The 18,882-nt window shown below is 41.0% G+C and overlaps 1 protein-coding gene across 1 annotated transcript in view; it reads left to right on the forward strand.

The window, feature by feature from the left end:
- LOC126249038 (tyrosine-protein phosphatase 69D) overlaps nucleotides 1-18,882 on the forward strand; it is a 388,523-nt gene that overhangs the window by 70,103 nt on the left and 299,538 nt on the right. Inside the window, exons 5-6 of the mRNA XM_049950657.1 lie at nucleotides 5,925-6,076; nucleotides 6,162-6,271. Of these exons, the coding sequence (XP_049806614.1) occupies nucleotides 5,925-6,076; nucleotides 6,162-6,271 (262 nt within the window). The remainder of the gene's footprint in view (nucleotides 1-5,924; nucleotides 6,077-6,161; nucleotides 6,272-18,882) is intronic.

The raw sequence follows: 18,882 nt of genomic DNA on the forward strand, positions 1-18,882 counted from the left end.
GCTAGGTTTGTGAAAGGTGACTCGTTTCAAGATACAGGAATGCCAGAAATATGATTCACTTGTGGGTGTGATCTGATGCAGGTATGTGCTTGAATGGAAAGACCTGATTTTCTAGCAGATAGCTTAACACTAGAGATCTGAGAAGCCAGTGTACAGTTTTCTTCTTACGACCTCAATCGAGACATCTACTACTACTACTACTACTGTTTGTATTCCTTCTCAATCAGTCATCACCTATAACTCAGTGGATATAGTGCAGAACCTCTGATACTGTATAGAGACAGAATGCGCTAGAAGTACTATAGAAGTATCTAGCTTTGGTGGTGTGAGGTAGTGACAAATACCGCTTACGTACCACGTTCCTTAGCGGAATCACTTTCAAAATGCAGTAATTTTATCATGAGTTTGCATCGTGGGCTGATAATACACATTCCAAGATAACCGTCGCGGTATTTGTCCGGAAAAAAAGACCTCATTCAGAGGTAATGTCGCACCTCAATTCGCTTGTGACATTAACATGCAGTAGTTGTTGCGATCGGGTTTTTTCTTTAACATCTGCCTGATTATGTCTCTCTTTCTAAGACACAGTGGTTACACTTGCAAGAAAAACGTGAGACATACCCACCTGTTGTTGATTTTTGGTCAGTCTTATTTCGTATTGTAGGCAATCAGTTATTGACGAAGTATTCTACTTAGTAGTGGTGGGTGCGTGATATGTTCGCATTTGAGCACAGGTTTATAAAGTATGTGTTTGTGGAACGGAAATGAGTATGTCCAGTCGTAAGGAGGGTATAGATTTGGATACTGTGATAGCAAAGGGAATAGTAGGTAAAGTAGTATGGAAGGTATAGATATTTCTATTTCCAGAGCCACAGCCTTCAGCAGGGTGTATTTTCGATACTTCGCTCATTGTCGAGTCCCGTTCAATTGAGGCCACAATCGTAAAATTTAATTGTAAGTATAATGATAAAAGATATATGTGATGGGTTTTCCAGAATGATTCCGTGTATGCATGGCCTGTGGTGGTAATGATTGATGTTTCCTGTTAACGGTGGGAGCCGTCCAAATGCAGCGGCCTGTTGGAGTGTAGGAATGTATCTGAGATAACTCTGCCCTCGTCTAGACGACCGAATAGTGAACTAATACTTGGTACGTGTTGGTCGGCTTTCGTGATAAAGTGGAAATTTGAAAAGATTGTGTATGGAGGTGCGTTTGCACTGGACTGTTTTTCGCTCCCATTTAAAATGTTCGGTTGACTTCTTCTGCACATTGTGTTCCTTTATTTAGTTGAGAGAAGATCGGATGGTGTGTGGAAGACACGTTTGCCTCTTCTCTACACATATGGAAGACCTTAGCTGGCCTGTAAATTATAGGGGTGGTTTGGAATGTTTACATGACCTACTTCGGCATTCGAGAGTGGAAATATAAGCTTCCTATATTTGTTTCTAGTTAGTCAGTGGCTTATAGCAAGCTGCACCTCACTAAAGTTTGAAGTTTGTAGAGAAATAATTTCCTGTCTATATCTTGGGAATTATGTTGAGTTTGTGATCGGTAGGAGGCCGCCTAGTGCTTGATATCAAGAAGTTCCGTGAAAAATGGTATAATATTATGCTGAACCACGCAAAAATACATGTGTTTTTGTAAACCCTGAGTCTGGATGTGTCTGTAGAAAAGCGAGCACATTTGGAACAGAAACAGTAACGCGTTTGTGCCGAGGGGAAACAATCATGAATCTGCAGAAGAGTTCTGACAACAGCTTCGGTCCACTGAGGGTGCTCTGATGTAAAAGGGATGATTTTGTATGGTGCTGCATGTCAAGTCTGTAAAAAGAAAGAAAAGGGTGACGGTGCTTGCCTAGGACTGGGAAGCATTGTGACACATAGCCTGTGTGTGTGTCGGCATATCACAATTTTTTCGGGTACTGTACAGATATAAAAGATAACTGCACTGTTTGTGTAAAATATGTATATGTTGGATTGTAAAGTTACTGTGGCTTACGTTGTGTACAATGTATATATATTGTATTGTAAAGTTACTACAGATTATGTTATGGCATGAGTAGAGAGGACGACTGTTTTTCCTATCTTAAGAGTGTTTCTGTACTTGAGGATATGTATGGTAGTTTGTATGATCTAATTGTCAGTGCCATATGGTGATCTGTGTAAAATAACTGCTGAAAGTCTCGTCTGCAGAAGGGAAAAAAAAACGCCAGACAGTGCTTCGATATCAGCGGTATCAGTAATTCGGCGGGTAAATTTGATAATAGCCAATGATAATGCTCGATTAGCACACAATCTGTGTGTTGGGATATAGGAGGCTCTACATAGCGTGAGGACGTTTGTGTATGTTGAGAGCACAAAGAGTATCACGTTAGGTGCCCTGGGACGAGTGAACGTTTTAGATGGTGAGTCACCATGCAGACGTTTTGCGGCGAGGTGAGCCACGCTGGGTAGTTAAGTATGCTTAAACGGGTGTGTCATGTTGCACAAGGAGCAATGCGCCCTGTGCTATTCTGTCATTGGCGGTAAAGACATCTGCTGCTCGGAGGTGTCTCGTGTGAGCACGTGTTGGAATTCTGTGACGTCAGTATAAGCATGACTGTATACATGTAAATAGAGGCAGGCGACTTTCTACCCCCTTTCGGGTGTGCCTCGCGGCTGTGCACACCCCTTGGAGCGTCTGTGCTCCCACGCCCTCACGTCAGCCACAGTGTCTAGGTGAACACGTATTTAGATAGAAATTTCTCGGGTGCCAAGAATGAATAAGGTGTCGCCGTCTCATGCTTGCGGGATCCGGGCGGGGGCCTGTGCGTGGTTTGACAGCTGATGGCCACATCACTTTGCGCTCTAGTTGGCAGGGTGTCTGGGCTTGGTGGTGCTTGCGCACGTTGATTGCACTATTTTGCAAGCAGGCCTGTAGGCTGTGCCATGCTCTTTGGACAGTTTACGAGTACTGAGCATGTCTACACATCACTGTGCTGCATCATTTAGGAGTAGTTTGCAGGTCTGTACTGAAATTATGTCAGAAAATTAGGAGTTAATTGCGTGTCTGGAGAGCGTTATTTAGAAGTAGTTTACAGGTCTTTGGGCTGTGTGAGATGGCCCCAAGCATGTCAGAGCATGTGTTTTGTGTCAGTGAGATAAATATACTGCATCCCTAAATAAAGTGTTTCAAAATAAACAGAGTGCAGTCATTCCTTACTCTGTATACCAACCAGAACAGGCTGAGTCATTTTCGCGTCAATTTCCCCCTCCAGACCACCATCTTGAGTTACGTCACGTGAGGGAGACAGCACCATCTGGTGGCAGTGCTTTGCACTAGGTCAGTTGCAATCTAGATCTCGTGGTGGAGAAACTGCTTGCAAAATTAAGAGTTGTGTCTAGAGCCATTTCCCCCCACCATCTTCAATTATGTCACGGATGGACGACAGCACCCTCTGCCGGTGGTACTGAGTACTAGTCCTTGTGGTGAACACATTGTGTGCCGACATCTTGAATAACGGTTCTTGCATCATCAGCTGACGTCACAGTAGCGCCCTCTGGCAGCAACAATATGAACTAGGTCATTTGGGCTCTGGACCTCGTGGTGAACACACTGGGTGCCGACATCTTGGATTACTTTACTTGCGTCATCATCCAAAGTCATGAGTGCGCCCTCTGCTGGTGGCAATGTGTACTAAGCCAGTTGGGCTCTGGACTCCGTGGCGAACACACCTGCATCAAATTGTTTAACTAATAAAGACAAGTCCTTTTCTCCCACGAATCCTTAGGAGGACGTGGTGGTCGGCTGACTGAGGTTAGCACAAGTGTGCTTTCTTTTGTGTCATTTTCTTAGCTTAGTAGAGATACGCAAATTAACCTTTATTTACTGCCAAAATTCAAACTTGGCGGCGGTTCGGAGGAAGAAGTGGTGGTCGGGTGACTTAGGTTAGTGGCGGTAGGCCAAGTGAGCTATCTTCCCTCGATTTTCTTTGCGTAGTAGAAATAAATTGGGTATGGCGCATTATCCTCTTGGAATTTGAACTTCCCACCATTTTTCTGGTGGCACTTTCCAGCCAAAATTCAAACTTCCCTTCATCTTGGATAACGGTATTTGCATCATCAGCTGACGTCATCACACTGGACTCGCATTCGGGAGGACGACGGTTCAATCCCGTGTCCGGCCATCCTGATTTAGGTTTTCCGTGATTTCCGTAAATCGCTCCAGGCAAATGCCGGGATGGTTCCTTTCGAAGGGCATGGCCGACTTCCTTCCCCTTCCTTCCCTAGTCCGATGAGACCGATGACCTCGCTGTCTGGTCTTCCCCAAAAACAACAACTGACGCTATCGCTGCCATCTTGGATGACGCCATCGCCGCCATCTTGGATGACACCATCGCCGCCATCTTGGATGACGCCATCGTTGCCAACTTGGATGACGTCATCGTTGCCAACTTGGGTAACGATACTTGGCATAGAAACCCTGTTGTCCCAATACTTATGTTCAGTATCTACTGTTAGTCCTATTTGGTATGGGTCCCATGATTGTATTTCCTGAGAGACAGAGAGAGAGAGAGAGAGAGAGAGAGAGAATGAATATATAGAAGATGATTAACTGAAACTAACATAAAGCTGCTAGCGTCTGGCAGTTTGGTGTTCTATTCGGCGATCTGAGGTTAATGCCTCATATGTCCTGATTAGTCAGTTTCTGGTACACTACATTGATATTTCATCTTTTGCATCTGACGACATTTGCCACTGATCTTCAGTAGTCACTGAAGATTTTGCTATCTAATCTTGTCATTACTCTTTGAATTTTGTGATGTACGGAATTTATTGCTACTACACCCTCAAGTTTTAATAAGTACAATATTTTCCGTTCGCTCTTGTGATAATGGTATTATTCAGAAGAAATTTGTGCACTAGTGCAACACTGACAAATGCAATGATGAATGATATTTTAATTAAAGAAAGAAAGAAATAAAGAAAAAGAAAACAAAGATTCGTCCATTCCATGAATAATGCTGTCCTATTCAATATTTGTCACTACTCTTTCTTCTGAAAAATTGTATGTATGTATATTTTGCTTTGAAATCTTGTTTACCATTTTCAATTTTTAACCATCCATACTTTGGTATTAGATTATCACACACACTTGCTCCTCTCTCCCCTCCCCCCTCCCCCTCCCCGCCACGCGCGCGCACGCGCTCGCACGCGCTCGCACACACACACACACACACACACACACACACACACACACACAATTTAAAGCAAAGAAAATTTATCTGCTTACGGAAGAAATAAAAATTTTTATTTATGAGTTTTGGCGGATATAGTAGAAAAATACCTTACCTTGAAAATAATTAGTCAAAAAACCATATAAAAAGTTTAGGAAAAGGTTGTCTCACATGCTTTGGCATAATACATTGTAAATGCAAAATGGCCAGTTGTTGAAGAGAATGTTTAATTAATAACTACAAGGTATTCCTGACAGCACGTTTCTTTACCTTGTGTAAGTGCCAAATGTGTGTTACTTTCTTTATTTCTGTAGATATGAAATTACAACAGGGTTAGTGAATACAAAAATGTGTGTGCATTAATGTGTGATACTTTGCAAACATGATGTGCCCCACTTGACTTTCATTTCGGTTTTGATTTTGTGGAAGTAACCCGTGCTTCAACTTTAGGTTTGAAAATTGATTCTTTATTATAATGTGATGTGGAAAATGAGGTTGTTAGTGATGCAAAAAATTGTGGCCATGTTAGTATCCAGTGATATTATGCATTTATACCCCTATGGACACTAATTTACAAACATTTGCACAGATTCTTCACATATTATTGTCATAGTTTTTATACAAGTGTAATAGTGGGCAATAACAATATTTATTGCCTTTGTCAATATTTCCTGTGATATTATTTCTGTTTTGCTGTTATTTGTTACAGGGAACAGTTTTCTGTAAACTCTATTAACTATACATGCACAGAAACATTACTAGAGTTTGAATCAGTGACAAGAAAAGACAATGGTACATACAAGTGTATGGCATTGGGTCCCCAGGGTGATGTCAGTGGCAATGTTACTTTGTTTGTACTTGGTAAGTTAAGAGGAGGATACAAAAGTGTATTTATTATGTTATGATGATGATGATGATAAATACTTAAATGAGTACTTGGTTCCAGAGAAGCCACAGGTGAACATTGACTTTGTTAAAGCGGTAGGAGCACGTCGAATCTTTTTGAACTGGACAGTTAATGATGGGAATGAGCCTGTAGAGGAATATTTCATTCAGGTGGGTCACCAAAGCCACAGTAAAAACTTTTGATGTAAACCAAAGTTTACAAGACTTAATATGACAAAATATGATGGCTTGTTTATTACTTTTTAATTTTTCAACTACTGCTGGATGTAATTAATTCTTTAAAGCTAGTTTAAAACTCATATTTTTATGGTGGTAATTTTATGGGGCCAGGCCTTCTGTGTTTCATCAGTTGCAGCACATTCCAAGGTAACTCACTGATCTTGATTTTGGTAGACCACTAAATAACAGATAGTCTTCCTTCTGTTGCCTTAGCTTATGCTCTGTCCTTACTGATTTTGATTTTGACAGAACAATAAATAACAACTTGTGTTCCTTCAGTTGGCTCTTTGTATTGGTCATTTGTTCATGATTAATACTTGGGTGTTGTTCAGTATTGTGTGCAGTGAGTATTTTATGTTGTAAAAAGCATCCATGTTTGAAGATAAGATTTAAATTTTTGAGTGAAGTTATTTTCTGTCATCGTACTCACCACTGTACCCTTTTTAGGCCCACAATGGAGTGAGTCACTTAAAAATATAACAGTAGTAGCATATGAAAGGTATTACTAAGACTTACTTATCTTTACAAACATGGTTTTTATAAGCTGTGTTGCAACCTTTGAAATACATGCCCAGCTAACCTGGATTAAAACTGACATTTTGTAAATATTCACAGTGCCCAGGGACTATATTACCACTAAATGAACTGTGTGTAGTTTAGAAAACAATGTTAACTGTTTTTATAAAATAAACTCATCAGTAATTTGGAAGGCAAACTATTTGTCTTCTTTTCTTCCTAATGGGAAGTAATTTGTTGAATTTCATTTGTTAAAAACAATCAAAACAGATAATTTGCAATAACAGGAATGATTTGCACACAATGAAAATGCGAAATTTATCTTTTGTTTCCTTTGGCCCTTACTTCTCCAGGTCAGCTTCAACAAGCTTTTTCATTATTCTGAAAAATTTCATGTCAGTATTTTACAGCCATGACACATGAAACTGATTGTTCTGTAATATTTGCTCCTGTCAGCACAAACCTTCTTTGGAATTGGAATTATTACCTTTTTCTTGAATGTTGAGGGTATTTTGCCCCTCTTGTATATCTTGCACCCAGGCAGAGTAGTTTTGTCATGGCAGGCTCTCCCAAGGCTCTCAATATTTTTGAGGGAGTGTCGTCTACTCTAGGGGCCTTGGTTCAACTTGAGTCTGTCAAATTCTTCTCACAAAATTATATTTCCCCACTCATCTTCATCCACCACCTCTTCCCTTTCTATAATTCATTTTCTTGTACAGTACTTTTATATATGCAGTCCACCTTTCAACTGTCTGTCCTTTGCTTGGTACATGCTCGCCAGCTGAGCTCTTGATATTCATACAGCTGCTTTTCTTTTTTTCCAGAGCCTACTGTAACTTTGCTATAGACAGCATCTACACTCCTGGAAATTGAAATAAGAACACCGTGAATTCATTGTCCCAGGAAGGGGAAACTTTATTGCCACATTCCTGGGGTCAGATGCATCACATGATCACACTGACAGAACCACAGGCACATAGACACAGGCAACAGAGCATGCACAATGTCGGCACTAGTACAGTGTATATCCACCTTTCGCAGCAATGCAGGCTGCTATTCTCCCATGGAGACGATCGTAGAGATGCTGGATGTAGTCCTGTGGAACGGCTTGCCATGCCATTTCCACCTGGCGCCTCAGTTGGACCAGCGTTCGTGCTGGACGTGCAGACCGCGTGAGACGACGCTTCATCCAGTCCCAAACATGCTCAATGGGGGACAGATCCGGAGATCTTGCTGGCCAGGGTAGTTGACTTACACCTTCTAGAGCACGTTGGGTGGCACGGGATACATGCGGACGTGCATTGTCCTGTTGGAACAGCAAGTTCCCTTGCCGGTCTAGGAATGGTAGAACGATGAGTTCGATGACGGTTTGGATGTACCGTGCACTATTCAGTGTCCCCTCGACGATCACCAGTGGTGTACGGCCAGTGTAGGAGATCGCTCCCCACACCATGATGCCGGGTGTTGGCCCTGTGTGCCTCGGTCGTATGCAGTCCTGATTGTGGCGCTCACCTGCACGGCGCCAAACACGCATACGACCATCATTGGCACCAAGGCAGAAGCGACTCTCATCGCTGAAGACGACACGTCTCCATTCGTCCCTCCATTCACGCCTGTCGCGACACCACTGGAGGCGGGCTGCACGATGTTGGGGCGTGAGCGGAAGATGGCCTAACGGTGTGCGGGACCGTAGCCCAGCTTCATGGAGACGGTTGCGAATGGTCCTCGCCGATACCCCAGGAGCAACAGTGTCCCTAATTTGCTGGGAAGTGGCGGTGCGGTCCCCTACGACACTGCGTAGGATCCTACGGTCTTGGCGTGCATCCGTGCGTCGCTGCGGTCCGGTTCCAGGTCGACGGGCACGTGCACCTTCCGCCGACCACTGGCGACAACATCGATGTACTGTGGAGACCTCACGCCCCACGTGTTGAGCAATTCGGCGGTACGTCCACCCGGCCTCCCGCGTGCCCACTATACGCCCTCGCTCAAAGTCCGTCAACTGCACATACGGTTCACGTCCACGCTGTCGCGGCATGCTACCAGTGTTAAAGACTGCGATGGAGCTCCGTATGCCACGGCAAACTGGCTGACACTGACGGCGGCGGTGCACAAATGCTGCGCAGCTAGCGCCATTCGACGGCCAACACCGCGGTTCCTGGTGTGTCCGCTGTGCCGTGCGTGTGATCATTGCTTGTACAGCCCTCTCGCAGTGTCCAGAGCAAGTATGGTGGGTCTGACACACCGGTGTCAATGTGTTCTTTTTTCCATTTCCAGGAGTGTATTTTTCCTTTAGTTGTGCATGCTTTAGTAGTTATGTATTTGGGCTCTGACCTTACCTTCTTTGCCAATTTGCACTTTCTGTCAATATCATTTTTTGACTCCTGTATTCCCTTCTGTCTGTTTCATTTGATATTTTTTAAAAATATTTTCTTCCTTTGACTATTAAATTCAATATCTCATGTGTTATCCAAGGATTTCTACTGGATTTTGGGTTTATCATATTTAGTCCTCTGCTGTTTTCACTATTTCATTTCGTATTCATCTTTTATTGTACTACTTTTCTCTGTTTCAGTCAAATGTCGCCTAATGCTGCCTTTGAAAATTTCAACAGTCTTTGGTTCTTTCAGTTAATCCAGGTTCTATCCCCTTAATTTCCTACCTTTCTACAATTTCTTCAGTTTTAATCTGCAGTTCATAGTAACTAAAATATGATTGGGGGCTAATCTACCTCTGGAACTGTTTTGCAGTTTAAAATCTGCTTTCAAAATCTGTGTAGTGCCATTACATAATTTATCTGACACTGCCAGATGTCTCCGCATTTCTTTCACGTATAGTTATCTTTCATGAGTTTCAATCAAGTTTTTCACAATCTTTAAATTTCGTTCTGTGCAAAATTCTGCCATATGACTTCTCCTTTCTTTCCTTTCTCGCAGCCCATGTCCTATTATTATTTTTCCTTCTCTTCCTTTTCCTTCTGTCAAATTCCAGTCACTCATTACAATTAAACTTCTGTATTCCTAGGGGATCTGAATAATTTCTTGTGTTGCATCATACATTATTTACTCCCAGTACCACCTTTGTAACTAGTAGGCATATACAGGGTGACAATTATTGAACTATATGAAATAAAATCGTCATAATTTATGAACGGGTTGCATTAGAACTGACCAGTTGGCCCGAGGGCATGATGGGAATTAGTATGCGCATGCATGGTTTGTTTTAGCAATGAAGCTCACTTTCATTTTGGATGGGTTTGTCAATAAGCAAAATTGGTGGATTTGGGGGACTGAGAATCCACATTTCGCAATCAAAAAGTCTCTTCACCCTCAACAGGTGACTGCATGGTGTTCAATGTTCAATGGAATAATCAGTGTGATATTCCTTGATGGCACAGTGACTGCCAAATGGTACGTGAAGGTTTTGGAAGATAGGGTGTATACAACCCAAGACAACCGAGAGATCCAGGAAAAACCCGGGAATTTTTTCATCCGAGTGAAAACTGGGTAAAATCCGGGAATTTATTAGAATTCCAGGAATTTTTCATTGTGTTAGTTTTCAGTTACATTTTTGTAATTTTGACTGGTAAGAACCGATACTCTAACAAAGGATATTACTGTATCCCGCTAATGCAGAATATACTGCAGCATTGAAACGTGAACGAGAGAAAAAACAAAAATAAAACATAAATCGCAAAGTAAATGCACTGTATAAAATAACACAGTGCACGTACAAACGTCTGCCAAAAGCAAAATGTGTCAAAGGCTTTAGGAAGACTATGCAATGCTTCATAACAACAAATTGCCTCCGATGAGCGTAACGTCACAACTGTTTACATTAGATTCATTTAAGCAGTTACGAGCGGACTCGTGCGCACATGCAGTTGAGTCGCATTTGAGTAATACATTCTCCTGCTTCTGGCTACAGAAATGTGGCTGTTGGCTGTGTAAGCAGCAGTAGCAGCAATCAGCCGCATGGTTTCCGGAAAAATTTTACTGGCTCTCCCAAGCTGCTAGATTCATGTGTGTGCTGCAGGCCCGGATCTAGTGTGGGAAGGGGAGAGGGAGGGGAGCAAGTCAGGGTATCTGCACTGGTCCGCATTTTTGGGGGAGGAGGAAAATTCATATTCTTGATGGGGGGAGGAAAACCTTGTTTCACAAAGCATCTAGCATCCAGTGCACGTCGGTCTATCGATTATTCATATGATTTTGAAACTCACCCCTGCTGGGTTTTGGACATTTTTGAACACATTCTAAGTTGATTTCTGAATGAATTATAAGTTGATTTTTGAATGTGTTCATAGTGTACGTGATGTATCTGCCAGGGGAATCCTCATTGCATCTGGAAATGAACTTTCCTGCAGACAAAACGTGACGGGGCTATACGAGCTGAGCAGAATAAAGCCGAAGCGGTGAATGCCAACTGCTGCTTGTTTATGTGGTTAATTTCGTCTGCAAATGTTCAGCATAGTTATAATTACTAGCGAAATCCATAGATTCAGACTACCAGAGTGGAAATAAATGACTAACAGGAATAACAGGTAAGAAAGATGATCTATTACCTTCTTGGCATTTCCAAGAAAGTGAAATTCTGATAGAAAATTTTTGGCCAGATCGCTACACTAGAAGGGTTAGTTGTTGTCCTCTGCTAGGAGCCGCTTAATATCCATTCTGGGAGTAGCACGGAAAACGCATTGTAAGAACACGTAATAACGCCTAACCGGAGAATAATCGCTGGATACCTAAACCGGTGATTGTGGTGGGGTTAGTAAAGTTAACCAGAGAATGAGTTTTGACAGTGGTAGAATTAGTTACAGAATTAGTGATGACAAGATTGTTTGTTATAACGAGGAAGGAGAAGAATCAGGGACATCACACAAATTGTGGAAGAAAATGACGATTCCAAATTTATACAAAAATTTTGTTCTACTACTTTTTGGTCTTGCGCATGAGAAACTGGAGTGTATGAATGAAATGTGAAATTATTACCTAACATAGAGCTTTTTAATTGTAGTAGGCCAAATGATAATTATTGCCAAAACAGTCTCGCTTGTTTCGTGTGTGTTACAATTTATTTTATTTTTAAGAGGGGCAGGATGTCAAACCAGCAGAATGGGAGCAGGAGAGGCACTACAGGACATTTTAATTTCCACTTTTTGATGGCATCCATTACAAAATATACATGTTTGAGTTCCAGAGAGTGAAATACAGTGATGTGCGGTATAAGAATATTGTTTGAAGAGGTGTGGCACTGCACGTCGGTACACTTAAGACCAAACAACATCTCTTACATTTCCTCGAAGATATATGTTTTATGTATCAGACTCTTCAGAAAGATGTGCGCTACAAAATGAACTTATTTTTGAAAAGTTTTTTTTATGTTCTGATGCGCAGAGCAGTCTGAGTTAGAGTGGAGGGGGGGGGGGAAGGGGGGGATAGTCTACAGGTGACTTGTGTTTACATTTAGTGATTTTTCTGTTTCCTCTTTGTTTACTGCTCTCACGTCAAATGAAAACAATACGGGTTTCTGTGGCTGGGAGCTATCAAGCAAATTAAGATACACTTGAAAAGAGAGACAGCATTGGTTGTATATTTTTATTATCGCAAAATCGATTTTCTGTCACTGAGTGACCATCTTCAGTGCTGTATTATATAACTTAAATTAGTAAGCACTGGTGTCAATAAGCTTACGGCAATCACATAGCTATGTGATTGCCGTAAGCTTATTGACACCAGTGCTTACTAATTTAAGTTATATAATACAGCACTGAAGATGGTCACTCAGTGACAGAAAATCGATTTTGCGATAATAAAAATATACAACCAATGCTGTCTCTCTTTTCAAGTATACCCATTATCTGGTCGTAGTGCACAGGACACTATGGAGTCGCCAGTCAATAAAATTAAGATACATTCACATAATTACGGAAGACTAAAATATGTTACTAGTGTCAGATTTTATTTCCACCTTTCTGACAATCAAGCATTAATCGCCTTGCGGAACAAAAAAGTTATTTTTGTTGGCTTGCTAAGGAAATTTGGCTTTTATCAAGCTTTCCTGCAGACAGTAAATTTATTTGAAACAAAGTATTTAATTGCACATTATTGCCTAGTTTCAACTGTTCGCTGCATTTCAAGTGCACATTTTCATCTTCTAACACGTATGTCATTATGCCATAATAAAGAACCAAACATGAGATAATACAGTACTGGTACTCTAAGAAAATTTACGTCCTGAAAACCAGACCGAAAAGCTTAATGTCAGGTCGAGGCCTGGATTGGGAATCTGGACATACGAATGTGCGCTTTAAGGCAAGCTGTGCATGTTAGTATGGTTCACGAAATTCCGACGCTCTTGGAGTATTCTCTGATGTCTTGTTTCTTTTATGACATAATGTAAGTAAGATCTTTTAATGTTTTACACATACGGGCTTCCTACGTCACCATAGCTGAGCAAGCACGGTGACACCTCTTATCTGGCACTGTCTGGCAACTGCTGAAATTAATCTATTTCTAACAGGTCACGGGAAAATATTTCAAATTGTGGTTCGAAAAGCATTATTTACAAAGTAAATTTCCTTTTACGCAAGATGAAATATGTGTGAGAATGTACGATGAATATCTTAAATCACAGAGCGTTTGCTCTCATTTAAAAATCAACTCTTTGATGACGAGCCATTTAGAATAATTTCGAGCCCAGGAGATCAGAGATTTATGTCGATATTAAAAATTTTAAAGCATATTTGTGTGATGTATCGTAAGGTGTAACATGCGCTAAACAGATCTGTTGATCTGTGAAAGTTTAGCTTCTCTTGTAGCTTATTAATCTTAGAGACAAATATATGCGAAAGCTTTGCTTTTCTTGTAGCAACACTATGTATATTAACTTAAACCATTAACTTTTCCTGTTGGTGGAATTCGAATTTATACTTTCGTAATATGAAAATATGCAGCGTACGTGTTGCTGCACATGAAAGATCTTTCCAAAACATGGTTTTCCCCAATGAGTTTCGTTTTCTTAAGTGCCGAGAAATTCCACGCTGCTTTATAAAACCAATTCCATTCAAAGCATTGATAAGTTTTCAGTTCCGACGGAAAGTATACTGTCACTTAACACTAAAAAAAGCGTATTTTCATCCGGGAGAAAATGTGTTTTTAACTGGGAGGTCGGGGATTTTCTTTTTTTTTCGTGTCTGCGTATACACCCTGGAAGATGATTTCATCCCTATTATCCAAAGTGACCCTGATTTCAGCAAGATGCGGTTCACATGAGGTGGGACTCGACTCCATTGAAACAGGACAGTGTTTGATGTCCTGTAGGACCACTTTGGGGACTGCATTCCGGCTCTGGGGTACCCAGAGGCCACTGGCATGAGCCTTGATTGGTCGCCATATTCTCCAGATCTGAACACACGTGACTCCTTTTTGTTGAACTATATTAAAGACAAAGTGTACAACAATAACCTCAAAATCATTGCTGAGCTGAAAACAGCCATTCAGGACGTCATTGACAGCATTGATGTTCAGACACTTCAGCGGGTCTTGCAGAATTTCGCTATTTGTCTGTGTCATATCATTGCCAATGATGGCAGGCATATTGAACATGTTATAACCTAAATCTGAATATTTGTAGTGACGTTTACATGTTGAATAAAGTGTGTGCATGCCGTAGTTTGTAACTAATTTGCATTTTTTAAATTTTTTCATATAATTCAGTAATTGTCGCCCTGTAAATTTGTAGTATAGTAGTAAATGTTGTATTTATGTCTGCCTTGGCTACGATAACACGTTTAGCATGTTGTTTATAATCATTCACCCACATTCCTATTCTCTTATTCATTATTAGATCTACTCCTATTTCACTTAGCATTCATAACAGTATTCACCTGACCAGAAGTCTTAGTCTTTCTTTCCGTGACTCTTCTACACTTGCTACCATATCTAACTCCACCCTATCCATTCCTCGTTACAAATTCTCTAACTTTCCTACCCGATTAAGGAATCTAACATCTCGTGCTTCACTCCATAGAATGCCAGGTTGGTTATTTTCTGATTATGACATCCTGAGCAGACCCCAACCAGAGATGCAGAATATCTTGCCCAAAGGGATGCTGTCATGAAACCATACAGTATAGCTGAATATTCTTGGAAAAAATAACCACTGTGGGTTGCCCTCGATTTCAGCCATTCACAGTATGAACACTGCAAGACCACATTGGTTAACGTATTATGTTAGAGTATAATGACTTTTCTGGAGACTAGAAATCTACTCTGTAGGAATCCGCATGGGTTTCGAAAAAGACAATCGTGTGAAACCCAGCTCGCACTATTCGTCCACGAGACTCAGAGGGCCATAGACACGGGCTCCCAGGTAGATGCCGTGTTTCTTGACTTCCGCAAGGCGTTTGATACAGTTCCCACAGTCTTTTAAGGAGCAAAGTAAGAGCATATGGACTATCAGACCAATTGTGTGATTGGATTGAAGAGTTCCTAGATAACAGAACGCAGCATGTCATGCTCAAAGGAGAGAAGTTTTCCGGTGTAAGAGTGATTTCAGGTGTGCCGCAGGGGAGTGTCGTAGGACCGTTGCTATTCACAATATATATAAATGAGCTTGTGGATAAAATCGGAAGTTCACTGAGGCTTTTTGCGGATGATGCTGTGGTATATCGAGAGGTTGTAACAATGGAAAATTCTACTGAAATGCAAGAGGATCTGCAGCGAATTGACGCATGGTGCAGGGAATGGCAATTGAATCTCAATGTAGACAAGTGTAATGTGCTGTAATGTGCTGTGAATACGTAGAAAGATCCTTTATCATTTAGCTACAATATAGCAGGTCGGCAACTGGAAGCAGTTAATTCCATAAATTATCTGGGAGTACGCATTAGGAGTGATTTAAAATGGAATGATAATATAAAGTTGATTGTAGGTAAAGCAGATGCCAGACTGAGATTCATTGGAAGAATCCTAAGGAAATGCAATCCAAAAACAAAGGAAGTAGGTTACAGTACACTTGTTCGCCCACTGCTTGTATACTGCTCAGCAGTGTGGGATCCGTACCAGATAGGGTCGATAGAAGAGATAGAGAAGATCCAACGGAGAGCAGCGCGCTTCTTTACAGGATCATTTAGTAATCGCGAAAATGTTACGGAGATGATAGATAAACTCCAGTGGAAGACTCTGCAGGAGAGACGATCAGTAGCTCGGTATGGGCTTCTGTCGAAGTTTCGAGAACATGCTTTCACCGAGGAGTCAAGCAGTATATTGCTCCCTCCTACATATATCTCGCGAAGAGACCATGAGGATAAAATCAGAGAGATTAGAGCCCACACAGAGGCATACCGACAATCCTTCTTTCCGCGAACAATACGAGACTGGAATAGAAGGGAGAACCGATAGAGGTACTCAAGGTACCCTCCGCCACACACCGTCAGGTGGCTTGCGGAGTATGGATGTAGATGTAGAGTAGATGTAGATGTTGTTAAGTCAGATGAGCTCAGCCAAACATCCAGACTGTTGGGTCTGCAGCGCGTGGAAAGGCTGCTGTTTCTCTTCAGGAACTGTCTGGTGTCCCCACAGATACCTTTCCTGTATGGTTGCACCTACTGTAAGGCTATCTATTGTTCAGGCATGCAAGCCACTCTACTGTGGTTGTCCCCGTGTAAGATGTAATTTTAAAAGCAGAATTTTACCTTTTCATGGGCTTTGGAAGATATAGCGGCCAGTAAATGTATTTCTCTACTGCATTTATGGGAATATGTCGTACCACATCTGTACACGACTGTCATCTTGTGGTAGTCTGATGAACCAGCTGTATTTTCTGTTTGTCGTGAAACATGTAGCTTTTAGGTCCATGGAAAGTCTACATCCCACCAAATAATGCTGTTGAGACACCCTGGGAAGTTTGCTTTACCACCACAGTCTAAGAGGCATGGAAACTATACTTGCCCCAAAATAAAATTATTTTTGTGGGCTTTGAGAAGCATACTAACCACCAAGTTAATGGTTGTACAAAGGTTTATGGAATATGTCTTACCATCTCTAGATGTGTATAATGCTGTAACAGATGTATAAAAACTGCTACAAAAATCTGTTTCTGTTTGTCGTGAGATTGCTACTATTGTTCTATATGGAGTTGGAACACAGCACTTCATTTTTACAGTGTGGTAAACAAAGTTTCCAAGTTTGGTAAACATTTTTGGAATACAGTGATCAATTAATTGTTATATTTTGATAAAATTCAGTCTTGATCACGTTATGTCTGTTTTAATGAGTAACCGGTTTCGGTTTTTTCTATAAAACCATCAACAGACCCATTGGCTCCCTTGGGTTGGTAGGTGGAGCTCTCCTTGCTGCTGTGCAGTCAACTCTGCAGTCAAGCAGCAAGGAGAGCTCCACCTACCAACCCAAGGGAGCCAATTGGTCTGATGATGGTTTTATAGAAAAAACCGAAACCGATTACTCATTAAAACAGACATAACGTGATCAAGACTGAATTTTATCAAAATATAAAGTTTCCAAGGTTGTTTTGGCATTATGGCAAAAAAAAAAAAAGAAAGAATCATGTGTGATGGCTCACAAGAGAAAAATGGGAACCCACTTAACCACCATACTTTAACAGAAAAAAAAGGGCCATGGGAAACATACGTACCCTTGTAGTGTTTGTTCCTAAATCACAAAAATAAAATTATCAAAAAATAAATATAGTCATCTGATCACAATTCTAATTTTCTAAAAATTAGCTTTGCTGAGTCACTATAAAAAATGTGCCCACCAAAGGAGTAATACTTGGCTTACTGGTTTGACACAAGAATGAACACTGAGGGCCTAGATGGAAGGTGCTAAACCAGGTGTGACTCGTAATTAAAGGCTCTGAGGTGGAGCCACCCCAAAGTATATACTGAAAAAATTTCTCATTAATGTATTATAGGAGTTAAATTATCAGAATGCATTTTGCATATTTCCCATATGAATTTAATTAATGGCAGTCAACATTTTTGGAGCTGTTGATATGTGATATCAAGCAAATTGTTTTAAACAGATAGTAGCTGGTCTGAAGGCTGTGCCTTGAAATGCTGCTTAGCTCTTTCTAGCAGAGGTTTGGGGACATGTCTGCCTTGGAGTTCAGCTCTTATGGGCATCCTGAAAGCTATGGCGTTCCAGCCTAAGGGTGTCCTACCAACCTGCACAAAATTTTCATGTTCCAGTCCTTTTATCAAAAGGGAATGAACAGAGTTGCTGAAACTTCATTATCGAATACCTGTCTCTGTATATCTATGTTCTGCTTAATTGCAACATTAATCGATATTTACTAGTATTGTTTTAGACAGTGTTTATTTCTGCCATTGCCTATTCTATCCACCATTGGAGTAAGTTTGAGAATGTCTCGCCAGAGTGCGCTACAGGACGGTAACATAAGTATCACCACCTAGTGAGAGTTTCACAAGTGATTAGAGGAAAAAGGGCACGAAATATGTCCCTTGAGTGAAATATGTCCTGTTACTTCAGTCTTTGGTTGCTGACCGCAGGTAATGTGTGTTATTAGCAACTTTGTTTTTGCGTGTGTATTATGCATGGGTTTAGTGAGTTTTATGTTCTTATGAATAACAGAAGCATACCACGAGTTCGAGGTATATGTTCAGTGTGCAATTTATCAGGTAAAATTTTGGAACATGTGGTTAGGATGAAAATAAAGGAACTTGGTGTGCCCAGACCCAATGTAAACATCAATTAAGAACAAAAACTCTATAAATCCAGGCAAGGGTACACACGCAATTTTAACAAAGCGATACGCAATCTAGCTGATTGGTTATGTGTACTTTATCACTTAAAATGCATATTTTTGTAACATGCAAGTTAAACACGATGAATATGGTGTGCAAATTACCATGGCGGTTGTTTGTCCTGCTCATATCAGCCAGTCACTGCACAAGATTCTTGACATCATGGAAACATTACTGTTTGTCATGTAAACTCATAAATGCCGCGGTTTGAGGGCATGAATCGCTAAATATTTGAATTTTAGAA

This window comes from Schistocerca nitens, chromosome 3 (genome assembly GCF_023898315.1).
Source record: "Schistocerca nitens isolate TAMUIC-IGC-003100 chromosome 3, iqSchNite1.1, whole genome shotgun sequence".
In the NCBI taxonomy this organism is placed as follows: Eukaryota; Metazoa; Arthropoda; class Insecta; order Orthoptera; family Acrididae; genus Schistocerca; species Schistocerca nitens.